The sequence below is a fragment of the Psammomys obesus genome, unplaced genomic scaffold (assembly GCF_907164565.1).
Source record: "Psammomys obesus unplaced genomic scaffold, mPsaObe1.curated_primary_1811, whole genome shotgun sequence".
Lineage (NCBI taxonomy): Eukaryota > Metazoa > Chordata > Mammalia > Rodentia > Muridae > Psammomys > Psammomys obesus.
Window position 1 is genome coordinate 4842601 of NW_026596073.1, and position 26027 is coordinate 4868627.

The 26027-nt window shown below is 42.5% G+C and overlaps 1 protein-coding gene across 3 annotated transcripts in view; it reads right to left on the bottom strand.

The window, feature by feature from the left end:
* Positions 1-1720: 1720 nt before the first annotated feature.
* The window catches only part of LOC129690471 (uncharacterized), a 74281-nt gene continuing 49974 nt past the window's right edge, over positions 1721-26027 (bottom strand). For 2 of the 3 annotated variants that reach the window (XM_055626177.1, XM_055626175.1), the window contains exons 2-7: positions 15939-16013; positions 14636-15175; positions 6120-6246; positions 4201-4457; positions 2227-2485; positions 1721-2131 (exon numbers count right to left, since the gene is read on the bottom strand). In XM_055626177.1, coding sequence (XP_055482152.1) covers positions 2307-2485; positions 4201-4457; positions 6120-6246; positions 14636-14777 — 705 coding nt within the window. In that variant the 5' untranslated portion in view covers positions 14778-15175; positions 15939-16013 and the 3' untranslated portion in view covers positions 1721-2131; positions 2227-2306. The remainder of the gene's footprint in view (positions 2132-2226; positions 2486-4200; positions 4458-6119; positions 6247-14635; positions 15176-15938; positions 16014-26027) is intronic. The other variant, XM_055626176.1, reaches the window with a different exon arrangement.

Consider the following 26027-nt stretch of genomic DNA (forward strand, 5'->3'; position numbering starts at 1 on the left):
GCCACAGAAGCAAGTGGGAGACTGAGTGGCAAGGCTTTTAAAACGTAACTTAAACAGACTTTAACAGTAAGAGCCCTAGCCCATCACTGAAGGCCAGAGGCAGGAAGAGCCAGGCTGTGGTGATTCCTTCAGGCCTGCCCTGCTCCCTTCAGTTTTTCTCACAGGCTGCAAAAGTCACAGCCCCACACAAGTCAAATTCAACTGAAGAGTAAATGAAACTGTTTGCAACTTCATCCACTCTGGGATCCTTAGGAAGTCTCTCCTCCTCCTTATAAGTCCAGACTGGCGTACGCATCTTCTATAGTTTATTATAGGTCCCCCTTTCACAGGACCCCACTCTGAGATGAAGAGCTACAGGCAGTTAAGGCTCAGTCTTCCCAGGGATAAGTCCCCTAATTGTAGATCCAGTGCCAAGCGGTCAGCCCTAAAACATACGGAGAAGCAATACTAAATGCTTGTGTTTGTATATTATATCATTATATAACAATAGTAATGAAAGAAAAAGGCCGTGGCTTTGAAAGGGAGAAGGCCTGGGAGAGGTTCGAGGGAGAATTAAAAACAAAATGAAATTAAAAACACACATAGTTTTCCCCCAAGGTCCGTGTGTTAACACCTTGATGCCAAGGGCATCACCATTGGCACGTGGAGCCATCTTTGGAAGGTATCACCTGGAGTGAGAGCCTTGTGTCGTTGGAAAATATGCCTTTGAAGGAGCAGTAAGACCCTGGCTACCACTTTTCTCCCTCTACCCTACAGCTTGCACTGTGACCTTTTCCTTCAACCTTTTCCATCACTGCTGCCCTCACCAAAAGTGTGCCAATGTGTGTGCCTGGCAGGCCTTTGAATCCATAAAACTACGAGCTCAACCATTTTGCATTTAGAAGTTGTCTACCTCCAGTATTTATTACAGGAATGAATAGCTGACTGAAACAGCACTCGCTTTGGATGAGTTATGTCTAGACAAGATTATCTTTTCTATTGAGTAAAACTATTCATGGGGCAGCAGCATATGGGTTCTATAAAGGGAGATGGATCCCTGAACAAAATTCAGGCTCAGTTAAAATGGAAATTGCAGGAACTCGGTGCTGACCGGCAAGTGATCTCACCCTCTCCCTGTTCCCTTTCCCAAGGTTACAGGACATCAAACCAGGAGAAAGGACAAGCAGGCTGTCAGTCTCTACCCTTACAAATCACCATCCACCAACATACACGGTCCCTTTTGCTCTTTGGTCTCCGTTGTCCCTTTTGACATCACTGTGAATGTCTCGGATTACATGGCCAACTCTACAGAATATCCCTGGTCCTTCTTTATCCTGACCTAAGGGCTTCCCCAGGCTTTCTGTCTCCCGGTCACCTTCACCAACGCTGCCATCCCCTGAGGAAACAACTGCTCTACACACAGCCCAGGGATCTAAGGCTTGTGAATCTGCCTCTGGTTTTTTTGTTTGGTTGGTTTTTGGTTTGTTTTAGCCACAAAAAATGATTTCAGGAAAGAAGACCCCTGACTCCATGTCCTGCAATGTCTGCCCTTTCGGGCGGCCATCAATAAAACTTCAACTTGGTGCGCAGAAGCAAAGTGGCTTTTTCAACCTAGAAGGTTGTTTTTTTTGTTTTTGTTTTTGTTTTGGTCAGGAGCCGGTCATTTCAAGGGCATACATCTCAGAGAAGCACACACAGACTAATATGTAAAGATGTTTACTGTAAACCCCTGGAAACGAAATTGAAAGTCTAGACAACATAGATAAATTGGATCTATCCATATAATGCACCGTTGATGAATAAATGAAATGCCTAGGTTTATATGTTGATGAATAAATGAAATGCCTAGGTTTATACACAGCGATGTGGACACATCTGAAAATACCTAATGAGTGGAAACGATACAAAGATTAGATCTTAGAGCATTTCAAATTTAAAGCACTTCTGCACAAATATGTAAAAAGACACAGCACACTCACACTCATTCACACAAAGATGCTGGCAACAGTGGGTTATTCCAGACAGGAAGAGCTTTCAGGCGGAGGAGGCTTCCAAGGGGTCTTCAGGCATCTGACATTCCCTGTTTCTGAGGTCACTGTGATGAATGGCAGCTGTCATTCTGCCATAGGCAGCTACTTGCATCTGTACTCTCCTGTAAGATGAAACGCATTGTAAATATTACACTCTTTAGCATAAGGTTTTAGAGCCTGATACCCATTCGTTGACTGTGCAATAGGAGGCACCTACCTCTGCGCTTTGCCTGGAATGGTGTTTATCAGGTTGGCTCACGTATCTGCTGCAGCTTCCCACAGGAAGTTTGTCCACCCTCAGACGCAGAGCTCTGTGCGGCCACAACATGCTTGTTCCCCAGAAATATGGGAGGAAGTGATGCGTGTTCCCTTGGAGCAGAGGTTTGGAGATAGCGCTCCTGGCTTCTTGTGTCTGTTTTTCACCCTTAGCCCAGAAACCAGCCGTCTCGGCTCAGGGTCATTTGGCCATGTGGGGTCTGGAACAACAAACAAGTCCATGGCCAGGCCACCCTGGAGGGAGCATGCAGACGGAACGCGTATTTTCAAGCTTCTGAGCATGGGGGTTGCCTGCTATGTCTAATTTATGGCTAGGCTGGCTGACACGATTTCAAAGTGTAATAGGAACCACAGCCTCCAACATAGCCCAATTGCTGTGTTGTTTTTTTGTTTTTGTTTTTGTTTTTAGAAAGTCGAAGTGTTCTCATAGCATGACTATGAATCTCCCAATACTTTCTTTTTTAATTTATAAGGCAGTAAAAGTAAAGAACTCGGTAAATTCCACGTTAAAAGTGTGTTTGTGTGCACTTGTGTGCGAGTGGTGCGGTTAGACTCCTGTGGCTGCTTGTGCCTGTGTGTGATGAGGTTAGAGTAGGACGTCTGATGTCCTCCTCTGCCGCTTACCACCTCATTCCCCTGAGCAAGGCTTTCTGGCTGAACTTGGAGCTAGGCTGGCTGTCACCCACACTCCAGGGAACCTTCTGCCACCACAACACTGAAGTTACAGCAGGTGTGGCCATGTAGCGAGTGCTGGGGATTCAAACTCAGGACCTCACACTCCCATGACAACTGCACCATCTTCTCAGCCCCAAGTTTGGAAACTTCATATCGCCCCTACCACCTTCTGGAGAGCTTCAGTACAGTCTGGCTCCGCAAGTAAAGCAGTGACTGCCTGGTATGAGCACGCTTTTGAAAGAAGTGCTAACATACAAAGCATTTTCTTTCTATCCTCGAGTTCCGTTTGCATTCCTTTCTGAAATCTGTTTGCCTCGTTAATCTCTGGTGAGCTGTTCTCTGCCTCCCCGTCCTCCCTGTCTAAGTCCTTTCTCCCACCACAAAAGCACAGACTGTCTCAAGTGCTCTGGAAAGTGATGAGTGTGGGGACCACGGGAGCCCCAGTCGAAGGGGTGATTGTGGGGCCACTGTGCTGAGAACTGGTCAGTTAATCCACAGAGGAGAATCAAATACTCTCCCAGGCCCCGGGGGCTCTAATTATTTTGCTGTCAACACCTTGAATTAGGACCCAACCTTGCTGTCCACTGACGGAAAAGGGAAAATTATTAAAAGTACAAAGTCCTTTGGAGTAGGGAACTAAAAAATCATTTTGAAACTGGGTTAACATTGCCTATTTCTTCCATTCCTATTACTTTTTTTTCTTCTGGAATTGATACTGCTTTCACCTTGCACATAGGAAACATAATAACTTTGAAAGGCTTCCATGCTGGTCTCTGCCATGTGACAGTAACAAGCACAGGTCATGGGCAGGGAAAGAGAGTAAAACCTCAAACTACAACATTTGAATGTTTACTGATCAACATTTTAAATATATTTGAGTTTTTAATGATTAATAAACAGGTACATAGCTAAAGCCTCATTATCAAAGGTAAAACTTAAATTTAATCAGTTTGCTTATTTTGTTAGAGAAACGTATTGCATGGATTTTTACAAACACGACATTGTGTGTATAGCATGAGGCATTTGAAACATCTCTGTATAGAACACGAGGATGTAGTCTGTTGGGGAACTGAGGTCTGCACATGCGCCAAGGAAGAGAGATGTGTGAAAATTACTCATGTGAAAAAAAAAAAACCACACGCGGTGGCTTTTAAAAAGGCCGATGTGTACCGAGTCACTGTTCTATTTGCATTGCACTGTATTGTGTGTACAGGAAAGAGCAACGTGGTTTTATCTTAACCTTTGTGAGTGTTAATATTCGCAAACCGCAGGGGAGTGTCTTCCTTACGGGAACTTTTCAAACTTGCTCTTAGGGGTAAATTGAGTAAATCTTTCCGAAGAACACAGGATCCGTAGCCGGGCCACCTCCTGGTCCCCACAGGTTCCAGCACTGTCCACACGGTGGCGGTAACGTCCGCACAGGGCGACGGCTCTCCGGCGCAGTCTCCAAACCATGGATTTCCCTTCCAACAGATACTTAAAACACTTTCCGTCGTCCTTGAATTATAATGACATACCTAAAATGAATAATGGCCGAACCTCAAAGTATTTCATTAAATTTCCCTGTTATGTGACCAACTAATTCTATAACTGCCAGGGCTTTTCTCACCCGCCTGGGACGGATCTGGATGTTACATTTATTTTTATAATATATGTGTACACCTCTGTGCCTTTCTCTTCCCCAGTACTTACACATTCGGCTCACTCCCCAACTCCAGTTGCCAAGCAACGCAAAGAGCTTTGTTTTTTTTTTTTTAAACACCATCAACTGGCCTTATTTTCTCTGACCAGAACATGGCTGCAGCCCAGATTACCTCTTTCTAAAATCCCAGAGCGTGATGCTTTATGACGTATGCCAATAGTATGGTAACTCGCATCCCAGTGGATAAAATCAGGGAAAGAGAACCCAGAACACACGTGCCACCACACAGGTAGTTTCCAAGCATCACACTTGCCTGAAGAAGATTACAATTTTACTGAGCGCTTACTAGTTGCAAGGTACTCCACTAAACGTATATTTTTTTTTAATATTAAAAATATTATTTAATGTTCCACTCTGCTTTCTGAAGGCTTTTATACCCCCAGCAGAGAACATCACCATATGAAAGGCATTGCATTTTGAGAAAGGGAAATGGAAACACAACCCAAATAACCGTTCTCACAGCCATCTTGGGCGTAAACGGGAGCATATAAACATTCCTTTAAAGTGGGATCTCCTCACTGTGTTAGGAGACTCTGTGTTAACACCGAATTCCTGATCCTTCGGCTCTACTTCCTAGAGACTGAGGCTACAGGCGTATGTAGCAATGCCTGGAGGTTAATTTATTATCTTTTCAATTTCTTTCATTTTTATTCTATGTGTATGGGTGTTTGGCTCGCATGTATGCCTTTGCACCATGTGTGTGTGATGGTCAAGTTGTTCAGAAGAAGGCATAGATCCCCTGAGACCGATGGTTGTTAGCCACCATGCAGGTGCTAGAAATCAAACTGGTCCTCTGAAAGAGCTGCAAGTGCTCTTAATTGCTGAACCATCTCTCCATCCTGTGAATTTTTTTTAAATTTATTTTTGGTTGTTCAAGACAGGGTTCTCTGTGTAGTCCTGGCTGTCCTGGAACTTGCTCTATAGACCAGGCTACAAACTGAGCGATCCGCTTGCCTCTGACTCCCAAGTGCTGGGATTAAAAGTGTGCACCACCACACCTGGCCTTTTTTTTTTTTTTTTTTTTTTTTTTTTGGTGCTGTTTTAATAATTCAGATTGGAGAGATGATGTCCACAGAAGTTAAAATATCTGTCCTTTAGAAAATCAGGAAGTGGCAAATAAATACATTCTGTCACAGTAACATCAATACAGCACGTGACTTCCTGTTGGATTCAGACTGTTTCAGAAACAACTATCGTTCTAGGTCATTGTCCAGTGTATAAAAATGGGATGAGAATTTCTTCACTAAAGCTCACCTCGGAGCATGTGTGAATATTTGCAGCCCCTGCAGGAATGGACTGAGTGACTGGGGTTTGCGTTAGCACAACCTGGGATGGTAAAGCCCTTATGCGGACCTTGCTTTTTCCCTGTTAGAGTGAATATAAATGGGATCAGCCTTATGTGCATGATTTGAAGATTATATACTAATTGGAGTGCTATCTTCCTACAATGACTGTACCCCAAATGTTTTCTCTTCATTGACAGCGCACGTCTCTTCAAGAGTGACAGAGAGGTTGGTGACAGCTTTATCATCTTCAACACACTTCCTTTGGCGTTATCCAAGGCATCATTTTTACCTACATAAACTAGAAGTAAGAAAGGATGGGGGGAGGGGAGAGAGGACGTTTGAAAGGCTGTTTAAAGTTAGGCCTAGAGGTGAGACACTTTGCTTTCACTCACACTGCATCAGCCAGAAGCTCAGGCTGCCTGCAAAAGACTTCAAGATGCAAGTGCCTAGCAGTTTAGTTGGGTTAAGATGAAACACTGCACAAAACTGTTTTTTATAGGTATAACATTATTATGCTGATTTCTGCCCCCCCCCCCCATATCCGGTTGCAATCCTTGTTCTGAGAATCTCCTGTCTCGAGGTTGTGTAAGCACTCATCCCCAATTGCTCCCTGATATGCCAATAAAACAGCTTACAGTCATTCGCTGAGCAGGGAGAGAATAGGGCTGGACTTCCTGCCAGGTGCCCAGTTTAAGAAAACTGTGTTGTGGTTATTCTTATAAAACTGTGTTTCTCAGTTTCTCCCTTAACCCAGCTATCACACAAATAATTGAGACTCTGTTATTTTAACAAGTTTCACAGCCTAAGAACTGAGCAGTTTTAACTCTATTCTCAACCCTCTAAGTTAATTTGGCCATTCCATACAGTAATTCATTTAAACCCCACCATAACCTTATAAACATAGTACTGTCATCCCTATGCATAGACCAAAAAAAAAAAAAAAAAAATCAAGATAAGTGACAAACAGTCACAGTCTGACAGAAATGTTGATATACACACTGTAGGTTTTGACCTGCATGAGGGGAATTGGAATACACAATCGATTAATCTTTACATCTAGGGGTCCTCAGCAATGCAGTACAGGACTAGTTAGAGGCGAAGGGAAAGGTTATGAAGCAGCTCCAGTTCACAGAGGCTTGTGGACAGTTGCCTTAACTCTAGATCTCTCATGTCTTCATCTGTAAAACCGAGGTGATAAGTGCATTTGTGTGCTTGGAAAAAGCAGGGTACATAAAATTCCTATAGGCTGAAACTATTGAAGCCCAGAACTCTGCACCTCAAGTCCTTCTGATGGGATCTGACCCCAGGCAGCTTTGGTGAAACTGTGCTGCGCTCCATGTCTGTGCAGAACTGGGGCATGCTCTTGGCACAGAGACTGACAGGCGCGGGCATCGCCTCTTGTCTATTTCAGCGTTGCTGACACAGACCGGGATCAGAGGGAGGGATCACAGCTCTCACTTGATACTGCAGATAAAGGGACACAGCCTGCGGAGACAATGGGCCAGTCAGTGCTCAGGGGCTGTGTGGGGGATGTAGGGTGCAGAAGAGAAGAAAGCAGAGAGTGATATTTCCTGCGCTTCTCCTTTGCAAGTCCCTGAAAGAACCAAATTGATTTTTTCATAGTCAGGGTTGGATGGAAGAGGCCTCGCTCTTGTTCTAAGGGCCTCTCTGCCTAGCCTTTCCACCTCTTTCCTTACTCGTCAATGCCAATTTCCTTTTCTGGGAAAAAAAAAAAAAAAAAAAAAACCTCTCAACTTTATAGCACAATGGGGAAACCCCAAATCTAAAGGCCTAGATGAGGTAATGTTTAGTTTGCCTGTGTTTCAGGCGACGCTTCATCAATGAGCCTTCCCTTGCTTTGATAAGGCGAACTCATGAGGGGACTGGAAGTCTAACTAACTAAACCAAGAGAAGTCTGCAAGGGCGAGAAGAAGGAAGACTAAGGATGAAACACTTCAGCAGGAATATGAGAAGGGAACACTATCCGAGTTCGGTGGAAACACTCCGCCATGCCTAGCATGGGGTGCTACTCCTTGGAGCTCTGCAGGAGGCAACTTAGTCACACAAGCAAACACAGGAGCTCTTTTCTTACTTAATGAACTTCCCTTCAGCTGTTTTACACTCAGTTTGTAATGCAGGCAATGGCTGTATCGTGGCATGATGTCTCGGCTATAAAAACCGAGTCTAAAAATAGAGCCCAGCCTATCTTGTAACTTAATGTTGTGAATATATTTCCCGGGCTGATGCGCCAACCTTTATACTGCCACAGAACTATGCAAAAGTAGGAAATTCATGAAGGATCCCTCCTTCCTCTGCCTATGCTAAGGAACAAAGCCCAGAGCATGCCTGGGTGTTGCTCCGGGTTAGGAACTTAGATTTTAAGGGAAAATAAGAGCTCTCTAGCCCTGGATGCTCAATATGAAGGTGGGAATTAGACTCAACATCTTAGAATCACTTAGGAAATGACTGAGGCTTGCAAGTAGACCAGGCATTTCATAGTCATGGAAACATACGTAGAGTATCACCCCAGGGGAAAAAGAAGGAGCAGAAAGACACTGGGACCATGGACCTAATTGAAGATGTATATTAGCTCTGGGCTACCTTCCTACATCTTGTTATGTCAGAAAAATAATTCCTTATTTGCTCCCATCATCATAATTTGATTTCTTCTATTGCTTACAGACAAATACATTTATACCCATTGATGAAAATGAAACCATTCTGGTAAGGTAAGACAGATTTCCCATCCCGTTTCCAGGACAACGTTTGTTAGAAACCAGAAAATAGAAAATTAAAATTCACAGGAGTTGGGTGGCCAGAGGACCTTTTTGTGACTAGCAAGCCTATTGTTAAGGGCTGTTTACAGTGAAGTACTGTTAGCCTCACTCACGGCTATGGACCTGCTGGAGTTTTATTAATGGAATGTGTGGTAACCAGGTGGGAGTTGAAGTTCTGATGGGAAGGAGGTCTACCTGTATATTTGGAAGTCAAAGTACGACTTCAAGTCGCCCTTAGGGATGTAAGTCCACACTGGATTCACAAAATGGGGACAGGCACGAGGCTTGCATAGGTCGTGATGTCTAGAGCAAGATTTGAATCCATTGCACTTGGGTATCTGGGGCTGGAAGGTTCCTGCATAATATTTGGATTGTGTCTTAAATCTAACAACACTGAAGTGTAATAGGGTTTGTGTTCAACTAAGATAGCAGAGTGTTTTTAATGATGATATATCTCCCTCCTTTTCTAAAGAGAGGAAAACCTAAAATTAAGCAGTGAGTTGATCCTTCTGGATAATGCTATATAAGCATAGCAATGATAAAGACTCCTGTGTGTCCTCTTCCCCCATTGAGGGTCAGGAAACATTAGGGAGGAAGGGGTGGAAAGACTGTGAGAACCAGAGACCAGGGAGGACCCTCTTGCAGACATCAGAACTGATACCCACATGAACTCACAGCAGCTGTGGCTGACTGTGTCATGCCTGCACAAGACCAAGTCAGCCAACATTCTAACATGAAACAGGGCTCCTGGACCCCCACCCCTCACTAAGGGGCCATGGATAGTTGATGGCTGCATGGGGAAAGGGGGCAGGAATCCCTTTTCTTTAAGGGTACAGCCTTTGTGAGGTTAACCATGCTCAGGGGGATGGTTCCACATCACTCTAGACTCAGTGGATTATTAAAGGAGATGGTGGGAGTTGGAAGGGGGGAGATAGAAAGAAGAGACAGGCAGAAAAAAAGAAAAGGAGGGGGAGGGAAGGAAGGAGGGAGGGAAAGGGAAGAAAGAATAAAATTAGGGGTGGTGGTAATTCCTGGGAGGAATTAGGTGGAGGACTGAGGAAAATTTTTTTAATATTTTTTAATTTTAATTTTATTTTTATTAATTACAGTTTATTCACTTTGTATCCCAGCTGTAACCTTCCCCCATCCCCTCCCAACCTCACCCTCCTTCCCTTTTCTTCTCCTATGCCCTTCCCTCAGTCCAATGATAGGGGAGGTCCTCCTCCCCTTCCATCTAACCCTAGTCTCTCAGGTCTCATCAGGACTGGCATCTTTGTCTACCTGTGAACTGGTATGGCTGCACCCCCCTCAGGTGGAGGTGATCAAAGAGCCAGCCCATGAGTTCATGTCAGAGATGGTCCCTGATCCTATTATTGGGGAACCATCTTGGACACTGAGCTGCCATGGGCTACTTCTGTGCAGAGGTTCTAAGTTATCTCTACGAATGGTCCTTGTTTGGAGTATCAGACTCACAAAAGATGCCTGTGCCCAGATTTTTTGGTTCTGTTGGTCTCCTTGTGGAGCTCCTGTTCTCTCCAGGTCTTTCTCTCTCCCCTTTCTTTCATAACGTTCCCTGAACTCTGCCCAAAGTTTGGCTATGAATCTCAGCATATGTTTTGATACCAACTTGAGGGAAATTTAATCAAAATACATTGTATACGTATCTGAAATTCTCTTAGAATCAATAAAGCTCTTTGCATTTTAAAATACTGTGTAGGAGATACTATAAATTCAATCAAACCACTCTCATTCTACCTTTCTTTGCAGCTGGAGAGGTTGAATGCTGTAACTGTATCTCCTGGACTTCCTGTGAGTTAAGTTCTGCCGACCAACATACCAGAGAGATGTGAAAGATGGAGGCAGCAGTAGTTGTATTCATCTTCCTGTGTTTCTGTGTTTCCCCAGACGCATGCTCTAGCTTCTCAGGTATGTCATAGCAGCTAAAACTAGGATGGTGTTCTATTCTAGATGTGGTCCCTGGGGTTCCATATACCCTGTAACTCAGTTCTCTGTTGGCTCTGATGAATAGCATGTGTTCAGCGAGGCCAATCAGAGTCTCTGTCCTCTGCCCCAACACCCACCCCTTTCCTTCTCTTGCTGGAATTAGTGTATAAATTCCAATTATTGTGTGATCTCTTAAACTTTAGAAGCGTAGGAATCATGAGAATATGTTTCATAATTGAAGAATCCAGTTTCACATGTTGGGATTCTGTCCGTTTTCAAAAAGTACTTCCACAAGACATGGGGCAGGTCGTGCTTTAAGAGACATACCAGGCCTTCAATCCCAGCACCTGGGAGGCAGAGACAGGTGCATCTCTGAGTTCCAGGACAGCCAGGGCTACACAGAGAAACCCTGTCTCAAACAAACAAACAAAGAGGAAAAGGGGAGGAGGCTGTAACTAGGTGGTCAGTCTGGGAGGTCATGCTGAGTCTGTGTTCTGGCAACTACTGACTGTTTGCTGGAGCAAAGAAAAGTGAGCCTTGAACTTAGAGGAAATGGGAACAAAAAAGCAGAGGAGGCAGAGAGGAAGAAGGAGTGAGAATGAGCAGAGAGAGGAGAGAGAGGGTACTTACTATTCTTTCTCTCATCTGGACCTGTTGAACCTTGGCTACACTGCCTGACCTAGGCTACCACATTCTTATGTGGTTTGTAAACAGCTGCTTTTATCTAAGACACCCAGTCCTTTAGACTTTCTTTTTTAAAGAAAGCATGGTCAATCAGCTCAAGAATCTGAAGCATGTTTATGAATCTAGGGGAGACATTTCAAGCACGCTGCATATTTCTGAATGTAATTTTTAGAGGTGGGCTCCGTATGTCCCAATGGTGAAGCCACAGCTACATGATGACCTTTATACACACTGGAAGTTACAGAGGGTCAGCTGGGATTACTGCATTTCCCAGGATCGTAGCTTGACATTTACAGCAAAATTATAGTTGGTGCCTATATTTCACGTGTGTGTGTGGTGACAAGAGAAAGCTTCCATGAAGGAGTGATAGAGCTACATCAGGACAAGAACTACCAATGTAGAGAGAGAAGTGTTCTGTGTCTTCTTCTGAGAGTCAGCAGTAGTAAAACTCTCTTTGTAGTTGGCACCGTCAAATATGTGAACACTATGAATGCATCCGCTTCCTTAGTTCCTTATTCATTTGCTTCACTGCTGTAAAGTGAAGAAAGCCTCAGAAAATATAAACATGAACACACACACACACACACACACACACACACACACGAGGAGGGAGGCAGGATTCCACTGTCTTTGTTTTTAAAATCAGGCTGTAGGTTGCACTCACGTTCAAGATATTCTTTGGCAAGCCTAAGCTACAGCATTGAGAAATTGTTAAATAATAATATTTTTAAAAGGTGCTTCCTAAATTTCTTTGGACTTTGATAGAGAGTCCAGTGAGACTTTGGTTTAAGTGAAATTCAGAAGAAAGGTTAAGTCACTACCATGTCCTTGGATTATAAGCAGCAGTTTAACAACTCCCACTTTTCCTTTCACAACAAATATTGGAAAGCATTAACACAGGAGGACGAAGTTTAGGAGCGCAGGTATATTGGAGTTAAAGCGCTAGCTGAGTGTCACTGTGAACACAATCTGGTCTTTCCTATTTTACAGTAAAATGAATGGTAAAATTACTGCAGGAAGTACTGTAACAGTCAGACTGTTCTTCCAAGCAGTGCCAATTTAGTCAAGTAAAAAATAGTGCACTAGAGTGCAATTTAATGTCACGGAAGATTTTCATGAACTTGGAAGTCAAACTATAACCAGATTGATGGGACCCAAGAGGAACCAAAGGGATTTTATTTTCTACTTAAAAATATGGAATGAGAGCAAGTTTGCCTGAGCAAATAATCAGTACTCTCATTGTTACAAAGTCCATTACAAAAGACACTAAAATGAAACACAGTAGACAAGGTCGTCCAGAGTTAGGGGGAGCTGGCCCTTACAGGGTAGGGTCTCCTACCTTCCCAAAGTGATACAGGAGTGGCATGGGCGGGAGATGCATGTGGAGAAGATAAAACCGAAGAAGATAAACAACGATTTAACTCTCCTTGCCTACTGTAGGCCAAGAAACAAGCAAAAACAACAACAACAACAACAAAGCAGAGTTTAGGAAGAGGTATAGTCTCTTCAGGGCAGCAGATGGGGGTGTGTGGATAATATGCCCCTTTCAGGTTGTTCCTGGTTGTGACTGATCCTCCTGTCTCCAGGAGAAGTGTGGTGGATTGCTGGTTCATGTACTTCCTCACTATCGAGTGTCCACAGAAATGCTGTCATTACTGCAGCTGCTTAGGAAAATCCAAATGGGACTGTTTTCTAGTGTCAAACACTCCCTTCAGTGAAAAGAGGATCTGAGAATTACTCTCCCTCTGTGCAAGACCCAAGAATACGGAAATCTTCTTTCCCTGAGGCATCTTCCCACTGATCAGTGGGCAGTGCAAACCTCCGAACTTCGTTTCCACTCCTTGATTTCCAGGAGTTGGAAGCATGTGTTAAAACGTGGAAAGAGGAGCAAATGCCACTTTTGCAGGATTGATCAGTCAGTACAGTCAGTGGAAGGTTGAAAACAGAGGTGCCTGTCCTAGGTCAAAAGGAAGAATGGTGGGACCTGCAAAGCTAATCATATGAGTCGCAATGTGAGAGGATTCTGTGTCCTGGGCACACTGCTGCTATCGACGAAGGAGCATTCCATAAAACGGGTGGGAAAGAGCAGGGAGGCAGGGGCAAAAAAGGGCCCAGGGAGTCTGCACGGGTGCTCTGGACAATTGTTGGAACACCCCTGCCCCCCCCTCGCTGCCGTTCTGTTGTCATTGTACTGTTGTCGTTACAGGTCTGGTCATTGAACTGAACACCCAGTCCCAAGTCGTTCAGTCCCGACAAAACCTTGCTGTGTTTGTCATCCCCACATGCTAAGTGGTTCATGAAGGCCCAGGGAGGCTAAAGGAATATCGGTGTGGGAATGAAAGACAGTGTCTTAACCTCTTGCTCCATCACCCTTTATGCATGTTTTATCTGTGAAGGTGGGGCTATTAGGCCATCAAAAAAGAAATCACACAATGGACTCCAAAGTATAATGGTTCTGACATAATGAAGGATATTCTATGTTCAGGGCAGTGCCCAGGATACTATTGTTACCATGACACACCTTCTTAGAACCTTCTGGCATTACCCTCATCCTGCAGACAGTTGAAATCCCAAGTCCTTCCTTTCATCTGTAGAGCAATTGCATCTCAAAGTTAAAGGTGTGAGGCAGGGGTTGATGGGGATAATTGGCTTAATTCCTGACTTATAAAAACCAAGGTTATTATAACCTAGTTAAACATTTTAAAAATTATTAACATGTAAAATGAAACTGTCAAATCTTTCTCCATCTCCCTTCTGGGTCAGGTCTGAAGGCAGGCAAGCAGCCACCAAGGAATTGTTCAGGACCCACAGCCTGCTGGCAAACAGTCCCAGCACACACTTGCTGACACAGCTCAAACGTCTAACTTGAATAACGTTTTTGTTTTTTTTTTATTTCCAAAGGAGACCTTTAAAAATACTTCTCTTGAGCGAATAACCACAGGAGAGGTTGTACTTTAAGAAAACAACCTGAAATAGAGAAGTAGGGTTTTTTTTTTTTTAAATATTATTTTACTTTTTATAAGTCAGAAACCATATGGAATTTCCACACTCATGTAGACCATAAATGGTTTTGCCTGGCTTTCTGGAAACCCGACCCTCCAGACTCCAAGCTCAGCAGCGTCTAGAGATGAGCTGCTGTCTGGAACAGATTCTGCCAAGGCAGGGATGTGACCCAGGACCACGCTCAGGAAAGAAGTGAGCTTGTGAAGACAGAGGCCAGAGACATCGTATTTTGACCCATCGTGTCTTATCCTGATCCTACCTCTCAAAAGCGTAACTTACCTTGTGCTGATCTAGGAAGATGTTGCTCGTGTCCTTTGCTTTTGAGGGTTACCAAGGACAGGAGGACAGTACACTGCTCTGCCAGTCTGTGTGTGCCACATCTATCCATAAAGCAGGCAGCCAGATGAGAGCAATGAGGCATTCTTGGCCACACATATCATTTGGTGTCCAGTGGCTTCATCTGTCCTGGATATCTGTTGAATCTTAATTTTATGAAGGCGTGGCTGGGCTAAGTTTTGTTTTCTACTGAAGGGTCTTTTTTGTTTTGTTTTGTTTTGACTCTGTCAGAAGCCAGGCCACATTACAGGGAGCCAGAGGGAGCCACAATGTATTTCCAGTACTGTATGCCATTCTTCCATACACACGCATTCCTATCTGTGGATTTAACCAACCTCAGATCAGGAATATTTGGAACCAGGCCAGGCGGTTCACCCCTGAAATCCCAGCACCCAGGATGCCAAAGCAAGAAGATCAGTACTGGTTTGAAATGACCTGGGCTTGAAGTGAGTTCCAGGACAGTCTGGGCTACAGAGTGAGATCCTGTTTCCAAAAAGGAAGAAAGGGAGGGGGAATGGAATGGGGGGAAAAAAAGGGAGGGAAAGAAACAGATTGGTTACTGGGGAAAACTGCATCTTCAGTGGATCATGTACGGATGGCTTGCTTGTTATTCTAGGATATTCAATAAAGCTTATTCATATATCATATGCACTGAGTTGGGTGTTGTAGTTGACTGAACGTGATCTAAGTCATGTGGAAAGATTCGTTCATCTCATCTGATGGAAGAGTCATGAGCATCTGTAGATTCTGGTGTCTGCAGGGGCCTGGAATCAGTCCCTGGGGTACCCAGGGAGCACTGTCCTGTGGTGTTTGGGTATGTTCTGTGGCTTAAAACATCATTCTGCTGGTTCAATGGCTTAAAACATCATTCTGCTGGTCCAGCCATCCTCGGACAGTTGTATTGGGCTCTGCTCATAAGTCTTCCATTAGCTGATGGGTTGGTTAAGAGGTGGCTGATTTTGGAAGGCTGCTGCCGACTGAATGTACTCATCTCCCAGTTGGCTAGCTCAGACATTTCCTTAAGGGGAAGGAAGGAATGCAAAGCAGAGAAAGCAGGAGCTCTTGTCACTAAGCTTTATCCTGATCAGCCATCATCTGTGCTGCATCAAGAGTTAAATCACCAGGCTGGGCAGGTTCAAGAGGCAGAGAAACAGACCTCATTCGCTGACAGGAAGAAATTGCAAAGTCATGTGGTTGTAAGCGTGGATACATACATGAGGGCAGAGGGGAATTGGCCAGCACTTACCTTCAGTAAGGTAATAAATTGGAACTGAGATCCAGAGGGGAACAGAGTTTGTGACTCGCCATTTCCTCAATGGTGCTACACAGAAAGAAAGATTGTTAGATTTGAGGTTATAAGACCCAGATTTGAATCTCAGGTCTGCCATTCCTTTACCACATCATTTGACCTTTTTTTAAAAGCACGAATTTGCACAGTTTCAAAGTCTTGACAACAATGCCTTCTGAGAGTTCTGCCATGCAGACCCTCATGTGTTTAGGGACGTGGATTAGACACCCTTTCTCTCTTGAGTTTCAAGGCCTTTTTGAGGATTCCTGGCTGCTGACACCCTTTCACACCACACCCAGCACCCACATTTCTGCCATATACAAATACCTTCTGTTTCCTCTGAGAGCTCCTCACCTGTTCTCCTCTCCCCAACTTGACTTGGACATTTCCCAGTTTCCACCTGATTTCCCTCACCAAACAGTAAGCCTATTTTTTTTTCTCTCTCCTTGAAATTATTTAGAAAAGTTGACAGAGTTCTTCAACAAAAACGGTGATATTGTTTTGAGATAAAACTGGCATCTTGGCATCAACCTTCTGAGAAACCAGACATTTTCACACTAAGCTCCCCTGAAGGTTCAAATTGCATACCCCACTTTAATAATGAAAAACTACGTCTCTGATGAGCTCTACCAAAGGCTGGACACATTCTTCCCCACCAGCTGAACTAGAAGGGAAGAGCCCTAGAGCTGACATTGCCAAGCTGGGTGGGTTTTTTTTTTAAGTCACCTCTATTATACTTTACTTTTCTCATCTCTAAACTGAGGAAATATGACAAACTGACCTCCAAGAGGTCTTTCCGAGTGGTAGATTATAATATCCTAGAGAATTTACAAAGCAGAGCATGACAATCTGGAAATAGTTTGAATATTTCTCCATGTCGTGTTTTAGAGAGCCAGTTATTCTGTAGCTATACTGACGACGAGGAAAAGAGGAAACGAAAATTACAGGCAGCATGGCTACCGGGTGATGAGCAGGGCCAACAATGACGATCCAGGCTGGCAGGGTGGCTGAGTAAGAAAAGGAGCTCACCTCAAAGCCTGATGACCTTTGGTTCAATCCCCAGGATATACATAATAGCAGGAGAGAATAGACAAGCAAATGTTGCCCTATTACTTCCACACACACATGATATGTGTGCCCTCGACACGCATTAAATACGTAAAACAATGTAATTAAAAAAAAAAACCCTTAGGAGGCTGAGATAGGAGGATTGGAGGTTCAAGGTCAACTCGGGCTACACGGTGAGATCCTGTCTCAAAAGCAAAACAAACAACAACAAAAACAATCAAAATCACCTTACTTTTTTTATTCTGATTTCAGTTGCAGAGCTATATTATATTATCATTTATATTTAGGATCATGTAGGAGAAATATCTGTATGGAAGAATGGATCCTAGAGAAAGAAAAACTAGAAAGGGAAAGGGAAAGGAAGGACAGTAACATTTATTGACTCCGTGTGTGGTAAGAACTGGACACAAAAGCTTCCCCCTCAGCAGAGAGAGAGCTGGTGTTTTCTGATTCCAGATCCATCTCGTTCTGGACCTCAGCTGCCCCTCTCAGTCACTGCACATTCGAAGCTTTGGGATATACTAGATTCAGAGGTGAGAGGGGGACTCCCTCTTTTATTAAACTTCCACAGCACCATCCAGCTGATTACTGGAAGGTGTTAGTCTTCGATTAACTGAAGCTTTCGGTATCTGACAAAGGAGGTTATTAACATTTAAGAACTTAGAAACGTCACTAGTCAGTTATCTAAGAACATGGTGGTACACGTTACGATTAATGAATAAAAGTCACCAGCCAACAATTATCAGTCCTTGAGCAAAAGATTAAACTACATGTGAAAATTTTTTTGGAAGAGCTTTGAAAATATCAAAAAAGGCCAGAGTTGGCATTTAGCATTTCTTCCTGTTCCCTCAAAGTGCAGTCAGTGGGGTGAAGAGAAAATTCCTCCGACAGAATGTTTGGATGATGGATGATATTATTGTCTTCACTTCAGTTTTTCTTCCACTGAACTCTTAAGCTGAATGAGTTGATGCAAACAATATAAAATATCACTACACTCATGGAAAGTGTTTTATTTCAGTAAAAGTTTCCAATGTGAGAGGCTAGCACAGATTTGTTAATTATAGGCACAGTATATAACATATCCATTGAAATGATCTGTCCTGCATAAAAGACACTTTTATGGCGTCTGCTAAGATAATATCCACATTCTTCTCTCCTCAAGTTCCTAGCAGCATCAACACATCTTCCTTGCCTCTAATGAGTTTGACTATTTCGGTTCTTTAGGTAAGTAGAACTAAGTGGTGTTCCTCCTCCCGTTGCCAGTATATTTCACTTAGCATCACATCCTTCACGTCTGTTATTGTTGTTCCAGACTGCCAGATTTCCTTCTTTTTTTGTTGAGCCTGAATAATGTTCCGTTATATTTTCATTATCCAGTCACTTACTAATGAACATTTGTATTCTGTTATTTTGTCTATGATGAATATTGCGGTGATAAACACAGGCATGCATTTCAAGACCCTGATCTTGGTAAGTATCAATATTACCCAGCTATAAACCCTTTATCCTGCAATAATAGCCACCTGCCTGCAAGATATACTGTGCAATAGTGGCACAAATGCCACTACCTTTTGTTTTTGTTGTTGTTGTTGTTTGTTTTTGGATTTGAAGCCCATTCCAAAAGATGGAATCCATACCTGAGACTGCTAACTTGGCCAAGAATCTGAGACTGGATAGACCAAGGAGGAAAACCTAATACAATTATTCTACTAAAGGAACATAGCAATAGAATGACTCCTAATGACATATTGCTAGAATATATAGCAATGCCTCATTCAACCCTCGTTAGAGAAGCTTCTCCTTAAAGTATATGAATGAGAACGAACACAGAGAGGCACAGCTAGACAATATGCAGAGGGTGAGATACTTCAGAGTGCTCAGTCCCAAATGCCCTCACCTGTCAAGGCTCAGACATCTATAAGGAAGAGGAAACAGAGAGACTCTAAGAGCCAGCAGCGGTGGATGACTCCATGGAAACAGTTTTCCAGACACAACAAGGACTAATGCATTTCTGAACTCACAGAGACTGTGGCAGCATGCACAGAACATTCGAAGCTTCAAACCAGATGGGGTGCCGGCACTGAGAGGGAGCAGACACAGGGCCCCGCCACTGCAGAGGTGATGTCTGCAATTGATAATCAATGGAGCTTCTCTAGGTATATCAACCACACTGTAGGACAGGTCCCATGCCAAGGAGTAGTTGGCCAACACAAAACGTGGTGTGTGTGTGGGGGGGGGTGAATTTGTTTCCATTTTTGGCATTCTTTTCCTTATTTTGTAGTTTGTTTTCATTTTCGCTGTTTGTTTTTATGAGCGAGAGAGAGAGAGAGAGAGAATGGTGTGTGTGTGTGTGTAAAGTTGGATCTCTTTCAGTCTTGGTTGAAATGTGTACTGGTACAATTTCTACAGAAAAATGTATGAAGTTTCCTAAAAGAAAAAAAGAAGTACAGCCACATATATTCCAACAGTTCTACTTCTGGGCATTTATTCCTCTTCAGCTCTTTCCAGATCATCCCTGCCTCTCTAGAAGAGTGGAAAATCAAAACATAAGAAAAAATAAAAATATTTTTAAAAGAGCAATTTCTACACACACACACACACACACACACACACACACACACACACACGAATCTTGAGTTTTTAAATTGCCCATTTTATTTTGTTCCATTGATCTGTGTGTCTATGCCAGTAGATTACAGTTTTAATTATTCTGGATGGGACTTTGAGCACTGGAAGTACTTGACTATAAATGACACAATGGGTGTTCTTGCCTTGCTCCCAGCCTCAAAAGGAAAGCCATCCGTAACTCATTGTTAAATGTGGTGTTTGTGGTGGTCATTACTTACTGAGGGTTCTGTGTGGGCAGAGCTTTGGACACATTGTCTCATCTAATTCCCAGCACACTAGAAACTCAACATCATCCTCTTGTATTAGTCAGAACACTGAGATCTCGGCAATTTAAATTACTTGCTCAGATTGCAGAGCTGAAAAGTAGAAAAGACTACAGAATTGTCCTGGGATGAACCATGTTTTAATAATGGATTAAATAACCTTGACCTAGAGACTGTGCTAGATAGACCCTTAGAACGCAGACCTTAAAGTAGAAAGTTAATTGTAAAATAAGTCAAATGCCTTTAAGAACAAAGTCTAGCACTCTTTATGTGTGGCAATATCCAGCACTGGCCATTTCAAAATTTATAATCCAATATCCAATAAAAAAAAATAGCAGACATATGAAAAAAAACAGGACAATATAACCCATAAGGGAGAAACAATTTTTAAAAATGATTTATTTTATTTTTAATTATATAGAATTTTAAAGTGTGTGTGTGTGTGTGTGTGTGTGTGTGTGCGTGCGCGCATGTGTCTCTGTGTGTGTGGTGCCCATGTGCCCATATAAAGGTCTAGTTGTACATTTGCCCACACAGTTTAGAAAAGGGCATCAGATCCTCTGGATCTGGACTTAAAAGCAAGTTATTGAGTGGCCTAACATGGGTTCTTGAAACCAAAGTTAGGTCCTTTATAAGAGCAGTATGTGCTATTAACCACTGAGACAGCCATCTTTCCAGACTCCAGATAGTAATTTTTAAAAGCAGTTGGTAGAAATATACTCATTATGCACTGGAATTTAAAAGATGGCCTTGGCTCTGCTCAGGGTCAAGGGAGGAAGTAAAATTCAGAAAAAAAAAAAAAAGTTATAACAACCTGGTAATGATGATGATGAGGAAGAGAAAGACAGCAATGCAGGTTCGTAGTCTTTGTATAAGGACTGTAAATATAGGATCCACAAAGTTTTAACACCCTGAAAGTTTTAAAATAGTGACAAACTCACACCTGAGTTGACCTGAGACTATTTATCATAATAAACTGTGAGTATTGACATGACCGCAGATATACCAATACATTTGATCTTGGGGTGCTGTCGATATTATAGATGGCGCAGTATATCACCTTATTTCTGTTTCAAAATACAAAGTTAAGAATTAGTTAATAATTAAGAAATACTTGTGACTTTAAAGGTTTCAGCAAGGGAGCAAAGGGACAATAATGTAATTAACCGAAGTGAGAACTTCTAACATCCCGGGAGCTATTCTAAGCACTTTATATTTGTTAAGTCACTTGACTCAATTAGCATAATTATAGTGTTCCAAAACTGAGGCAGAAAAGATCTGCAATCCAAGAACTCCTGCAGGAAAGACTAAACAAAAGCAAAAGGAAACAAATGTGTCATAGCAACAACTGGAGAACTTCAATTTTTCTTCCCCAGTCATTTGACTTTATAGTCTTCCGGGGTCCATGTTCGTTGTGGAAGTCAAGCCTCAGATGGGTCAGCTGCTTGTGGCTGCTAGCTTTCAAGTTCTTAGCCTTCCTCATGAGGAGGGTCATATGCACACACTCACTGACAGAGGCAAGGAAGAGAAAGTACCCAACTCTTCCTGGACTATGCTCTTGAGAACGCATGAGAATAGAAAGAAGATACATAAAAGAGAAAAAAGTCAAAATTACATTCCAGTGAATAATGACATTGTTAGAGCAACTCTAGTCTGTGATCTTAACCAGTTGCTTCTTTAAAAAAAAAAAAAAAAAAAAAAAAGATTTATTTATTATTTATACAACATTCTGCCTGCACACCAGATCTTGCTATAGATGGTTATGAGACACCATGTGTTTGCTGGGAATTGAACTCAGGACCTTTGGAAGAACAGCGAGTGTTCTTAATGTCTGAGCCATCTCTCCAGCCCCCCAGCTGCTTCTTGAATAGCAAATATATATTAGGATATTAATATCACTTGTACAAAGTGAAATTTTTTGAGACATGGTCTCACACTGTGTAATCCTGCCTGACCTGGAACTCACAGAGATTCACCTTCCTCTGCCTTGAGGGTGCTGGGGTTAAAAGTAGTGTGACACCAGGCCTACTAAATGAAAGTTTTATCTAAAGGGAGTTCACTCTTCAACAGAGTGCTAATATTTATTGGTTTCTAAGGATAAATGACTAAGAAAAGAAATCACATTTAATCCTTGTCTTTATTTGCTTCCTGCTGCATAGATAAAAATCAAATCAATGGGAAACTGATTTTCATGTCTAGCTTGAATAGCACAATAGCACCAGTTCACCTCACATCCCATATTACTGCCTGTGCCCCATTATCTAGAAAAATGAACAGGCCTCAGTTAGGTGACACATTACCAAACCACACTGATTACAAGCTCACAGTCGTCTACAAATAATATATGCCCTCACTTTACAGAACTGTGCAGGCTAAGATAAATTTTAAAACTGACAAAAAAAAAATTAGTCACTCCCCTTGTTCCCTAACAGAGTGTAAATGATAGGTAATTTATCATAATCGAGAGGAGGAGGTATTATCTTTATTCATCTAATTCTTTAGAACTAAAACAAGCCCAAGGTGAAATTCATCACTGTCATTCCATCCTTAGCAGCGGTTTACACAAATGAAGCTTATATTGTTTGAAGGTACGAGGCTTAAATTATCTGCTGGAGTTACGACGAGAAACACAGACTTCTTGTTTGGTACATCAAAAGCAACCCCTAACCCATTAATTCTTCGCTCATTTAGCTCCTTAGTTCAAACTCTTATTCCCAGTGTAGAAGAGAAAGTACCAGAATCAACCATGACTCCTCCAGCCCACAAAGAGGTTTATCCTGCATACAAAATACAGATGTCACATCGCTGAACTCGATTCAGGAAAATCATGCGGGATGTTTGGAAAGCATCGTATTGTCTCATGTTGTACCAGATTCCCCTGAAGCAGACTCCCACGTGAAGATCTGTGTGCAGGAACTGCTCTCTAGGGAGATGAGTAAGGGCTTGGGGGAGCACAAAAGAGAAGATGAGGCCAAGAAGGCTGTGAATTCAGCAGACTCCCAGGAAAGTGCTTTCAGTCTGATGCTACACGAGATCTCCGGAACATAGCTGCAGCCTCCACGTTGTGCTCTAAAAAAACAAAGAAGCTAAACTCTGCTCTCCCAAGGTCTCTTTAATGATTTAGCATCACCCTAAAGTAGCGGTTTTCAACTTATATTTCACAGGGTCACCTAAGACCACTGAAAAACACATATTTATATTACAATTCATAACTGTATCACAATTATAGTTACGAAGTAGCAACAAAAATAATGTTATGGTTGGGGGTCATCACAACATGAGGGACTGTACTAAAGGGTAGCAGCATTAGGAAGGTCGAGAACCACTGCCCTAGAGCGTCACAGACCCTTCAAGATCCCTGTGTCTGTGTGCACAGCAGCTCCAGTAGGCTGAGGCTGGCGTTTTGAAGAGTCAGGTTGGGACAGTTAGAAGAATAATTACATTAAAGCTGGGGGCGGTGTATAGAAGCAATAGGAAAGATCTGGGAGACCTAAGGGAGAGGCAGCAGGGACCTCTCTCAGGAAATATGGAGGACTGACATCCGCCAGATGGTAGGAGTGGGCACTGTCATGTCTGCTCCTTGTGCAACCAGCAGTTTGAGCTGTTGGCATGATTTGATTTAGACCTGTGCTTTAGGAAGCAGGCAAAGAAAGAAAGGAAACAAAGAACCAATTAAATGTTCATTTCCTTAGTCATTAATCCTCAGGAACCAGTAAATAATTATTTAGTAATTAATAGCATTGCATTCACACACAAAACTATCTTCAAAGAGCTAAGAGACTCAAGTGAGAGATCTTGGATACAACAAACAGAAGTGCCCTGAAGAGTGGGCAGAGTAGTGTCACCCACCTGCAGCAGCCCTCCCAGTGCTCTGAAGCTCAACAGAGAGGACACTGTCCCACCTGGGAAAGGAGAGTGAAGTAAGCGCCTGACATTACTGTGACCTGGGTCTCCTGACTATTCTCCCATGGCCCAGGCACCAGAAAGACATACATGGACAGAAGCCCTTGCCAACCCTTAAGATACAGGCTATAGGCATGTCCAGTGCCTAGCTGGCCCCTTTGCCTCAGACATCAGGCTCTCTGTCACAGACTTCACCCAGAGAAGAGTCATTTTGATGCTAGGCTGGCATTCAGACAGTCCCTGCCACCTGGGAAACTATGCTGGCTCTGTGGGCCCAGACACCAAGATCCAAGCAAGTTCCAGATACTAATTGGCCAATCCTATAGCCAGAGGTTTCAGTGAGATAAGAAACCAAGTCTACCAAAACAGACAAATAGGATCACCTTGGAAAACCCTAATGTCAGTTGGTTTGGCCACCGTGGACCCAAAAACCAGAATGACTACTGTGTACTTGAGTTCTAGCTCAGCCCTAACAGACTAACCTATGAGCCAGGCCTGGTCCTGAAAGTTCAGGTGACAAACACATTCTGGCAACAAGAAGGTCACCATGAACCAGGTTCAACGATTACTCTGCCTCTAGGATCCACAGACACAGCTTGCATGCCTGCTCCTATGAATCCATTCCCTAGATCTCACTGTGCGGAACCAGCACGTAAGCAGTCTCGCTTGCTCACTTGGGTATCAGAACAGCTTGCCCAAAACAAACACATCACAGGCTTTTGAGATCTGTGAAGGACGGTCATTGTCAAAACAAGTCTCAAAGACTGGCAGGTGTCTTCTTCAATTATGCAGACACCAATTCATGGCAATATAGATGAACCCAGAAGGCACAATGCTAGGACAAATAAGCCAGACAAAAAAACACAAAGATGAATTCTGTATGCTGTCTCTTACATCTTACGAAATGGCTACAGTAACCGAACAGACCATGGTTACCAGGAATTTGGGAAGATATTAACAGAAAGGTAAAATTTTGAGGTTATTAAATGAGTACATTCGAAAGGCCTCTGTACATACGGGTCAGTACTGTTAATGACAATTCACTGCATAGTTGATACACACTGAAAGAGCGCAAATGTTCTTAGCACACACACACAAATGTGACTAGGTGAGGTGATGGGTAACTTATCCCTATTGAAATTGGTACATATCTCATCATACATACACATATCAAAACACACAACATATTCCATAAATATGTATATTTATCAGTCAATTGTACCTCAGTCAAACTAGAGACATAACATGCTTTGTCATGCTGCTTGTCTAATCCCTTAAAACTCTTTCTCTGTTTTGATTCTTTCGGCCAGGCATAGTAGCACAGTGCTTTTAATCCCAGCGCTCAGAGACAGGCAGATCTCTGTGCGTCTGAGGCCTTCCTGCTTTACATAGCAAATTCCAGGACAGTCAGAGCCGGAAAGAGAGACCTTGTCTCAAAATACAAAAAACCCAAAAACCCAAAGCTAATTTTTATGAAGAAACTCATTGTACAATATTATTTCCAAATAGCTGCTTCTTAAACAAATGAATTCAGACTGACCATGCTAAGATTCACTACTATAAAAATGTCTAGGGTATAACTTCAACTAGATCTTACTCATTTTAAGAAATATGTCTAAAAATTTGTATCATTTTTTATTAAAATTATACATACACATAATCAAGATGTAAAAACCCAAACTGCCTAGCAAAATCCTCATTCCTCATAAATAACTACATTTCAATGAATGTCTTTGTAAAGAAAATAGAATTTTACATAAATAGAATTTACTTTGGTATTTTTCACATTTTTTTCACTCAACAGTATGTTACAAATAATCTTCCATGCCAGTAAATATTGATTTTTTACTAAGTAAATGAAGTAAATTTTACTATTTGTATGTATAATTTAATCAGTCTCCTATTGAAGGGTGTTTGGGATATCTCCATTTTTCTAAATAAAAACAGATTCATAAGAAACATGTATGTATTTAAATCTTCTTACTCTAATGTGATTACCTTGACATGGGAAATACCTCAAATCTGATTTTTTTTAAGTTGTTGAAATGTGTTCCAGAATGGTCCATGGATTTATGACATCCTTCCACTGATTTAACGTGACTTCTAAAATGGCAATTTTTGAGAGTCTAGACACATTTTTCTTTATTTTCTCTGCTGTGTTTCTTGTTTAACTACAAGGGTCTTT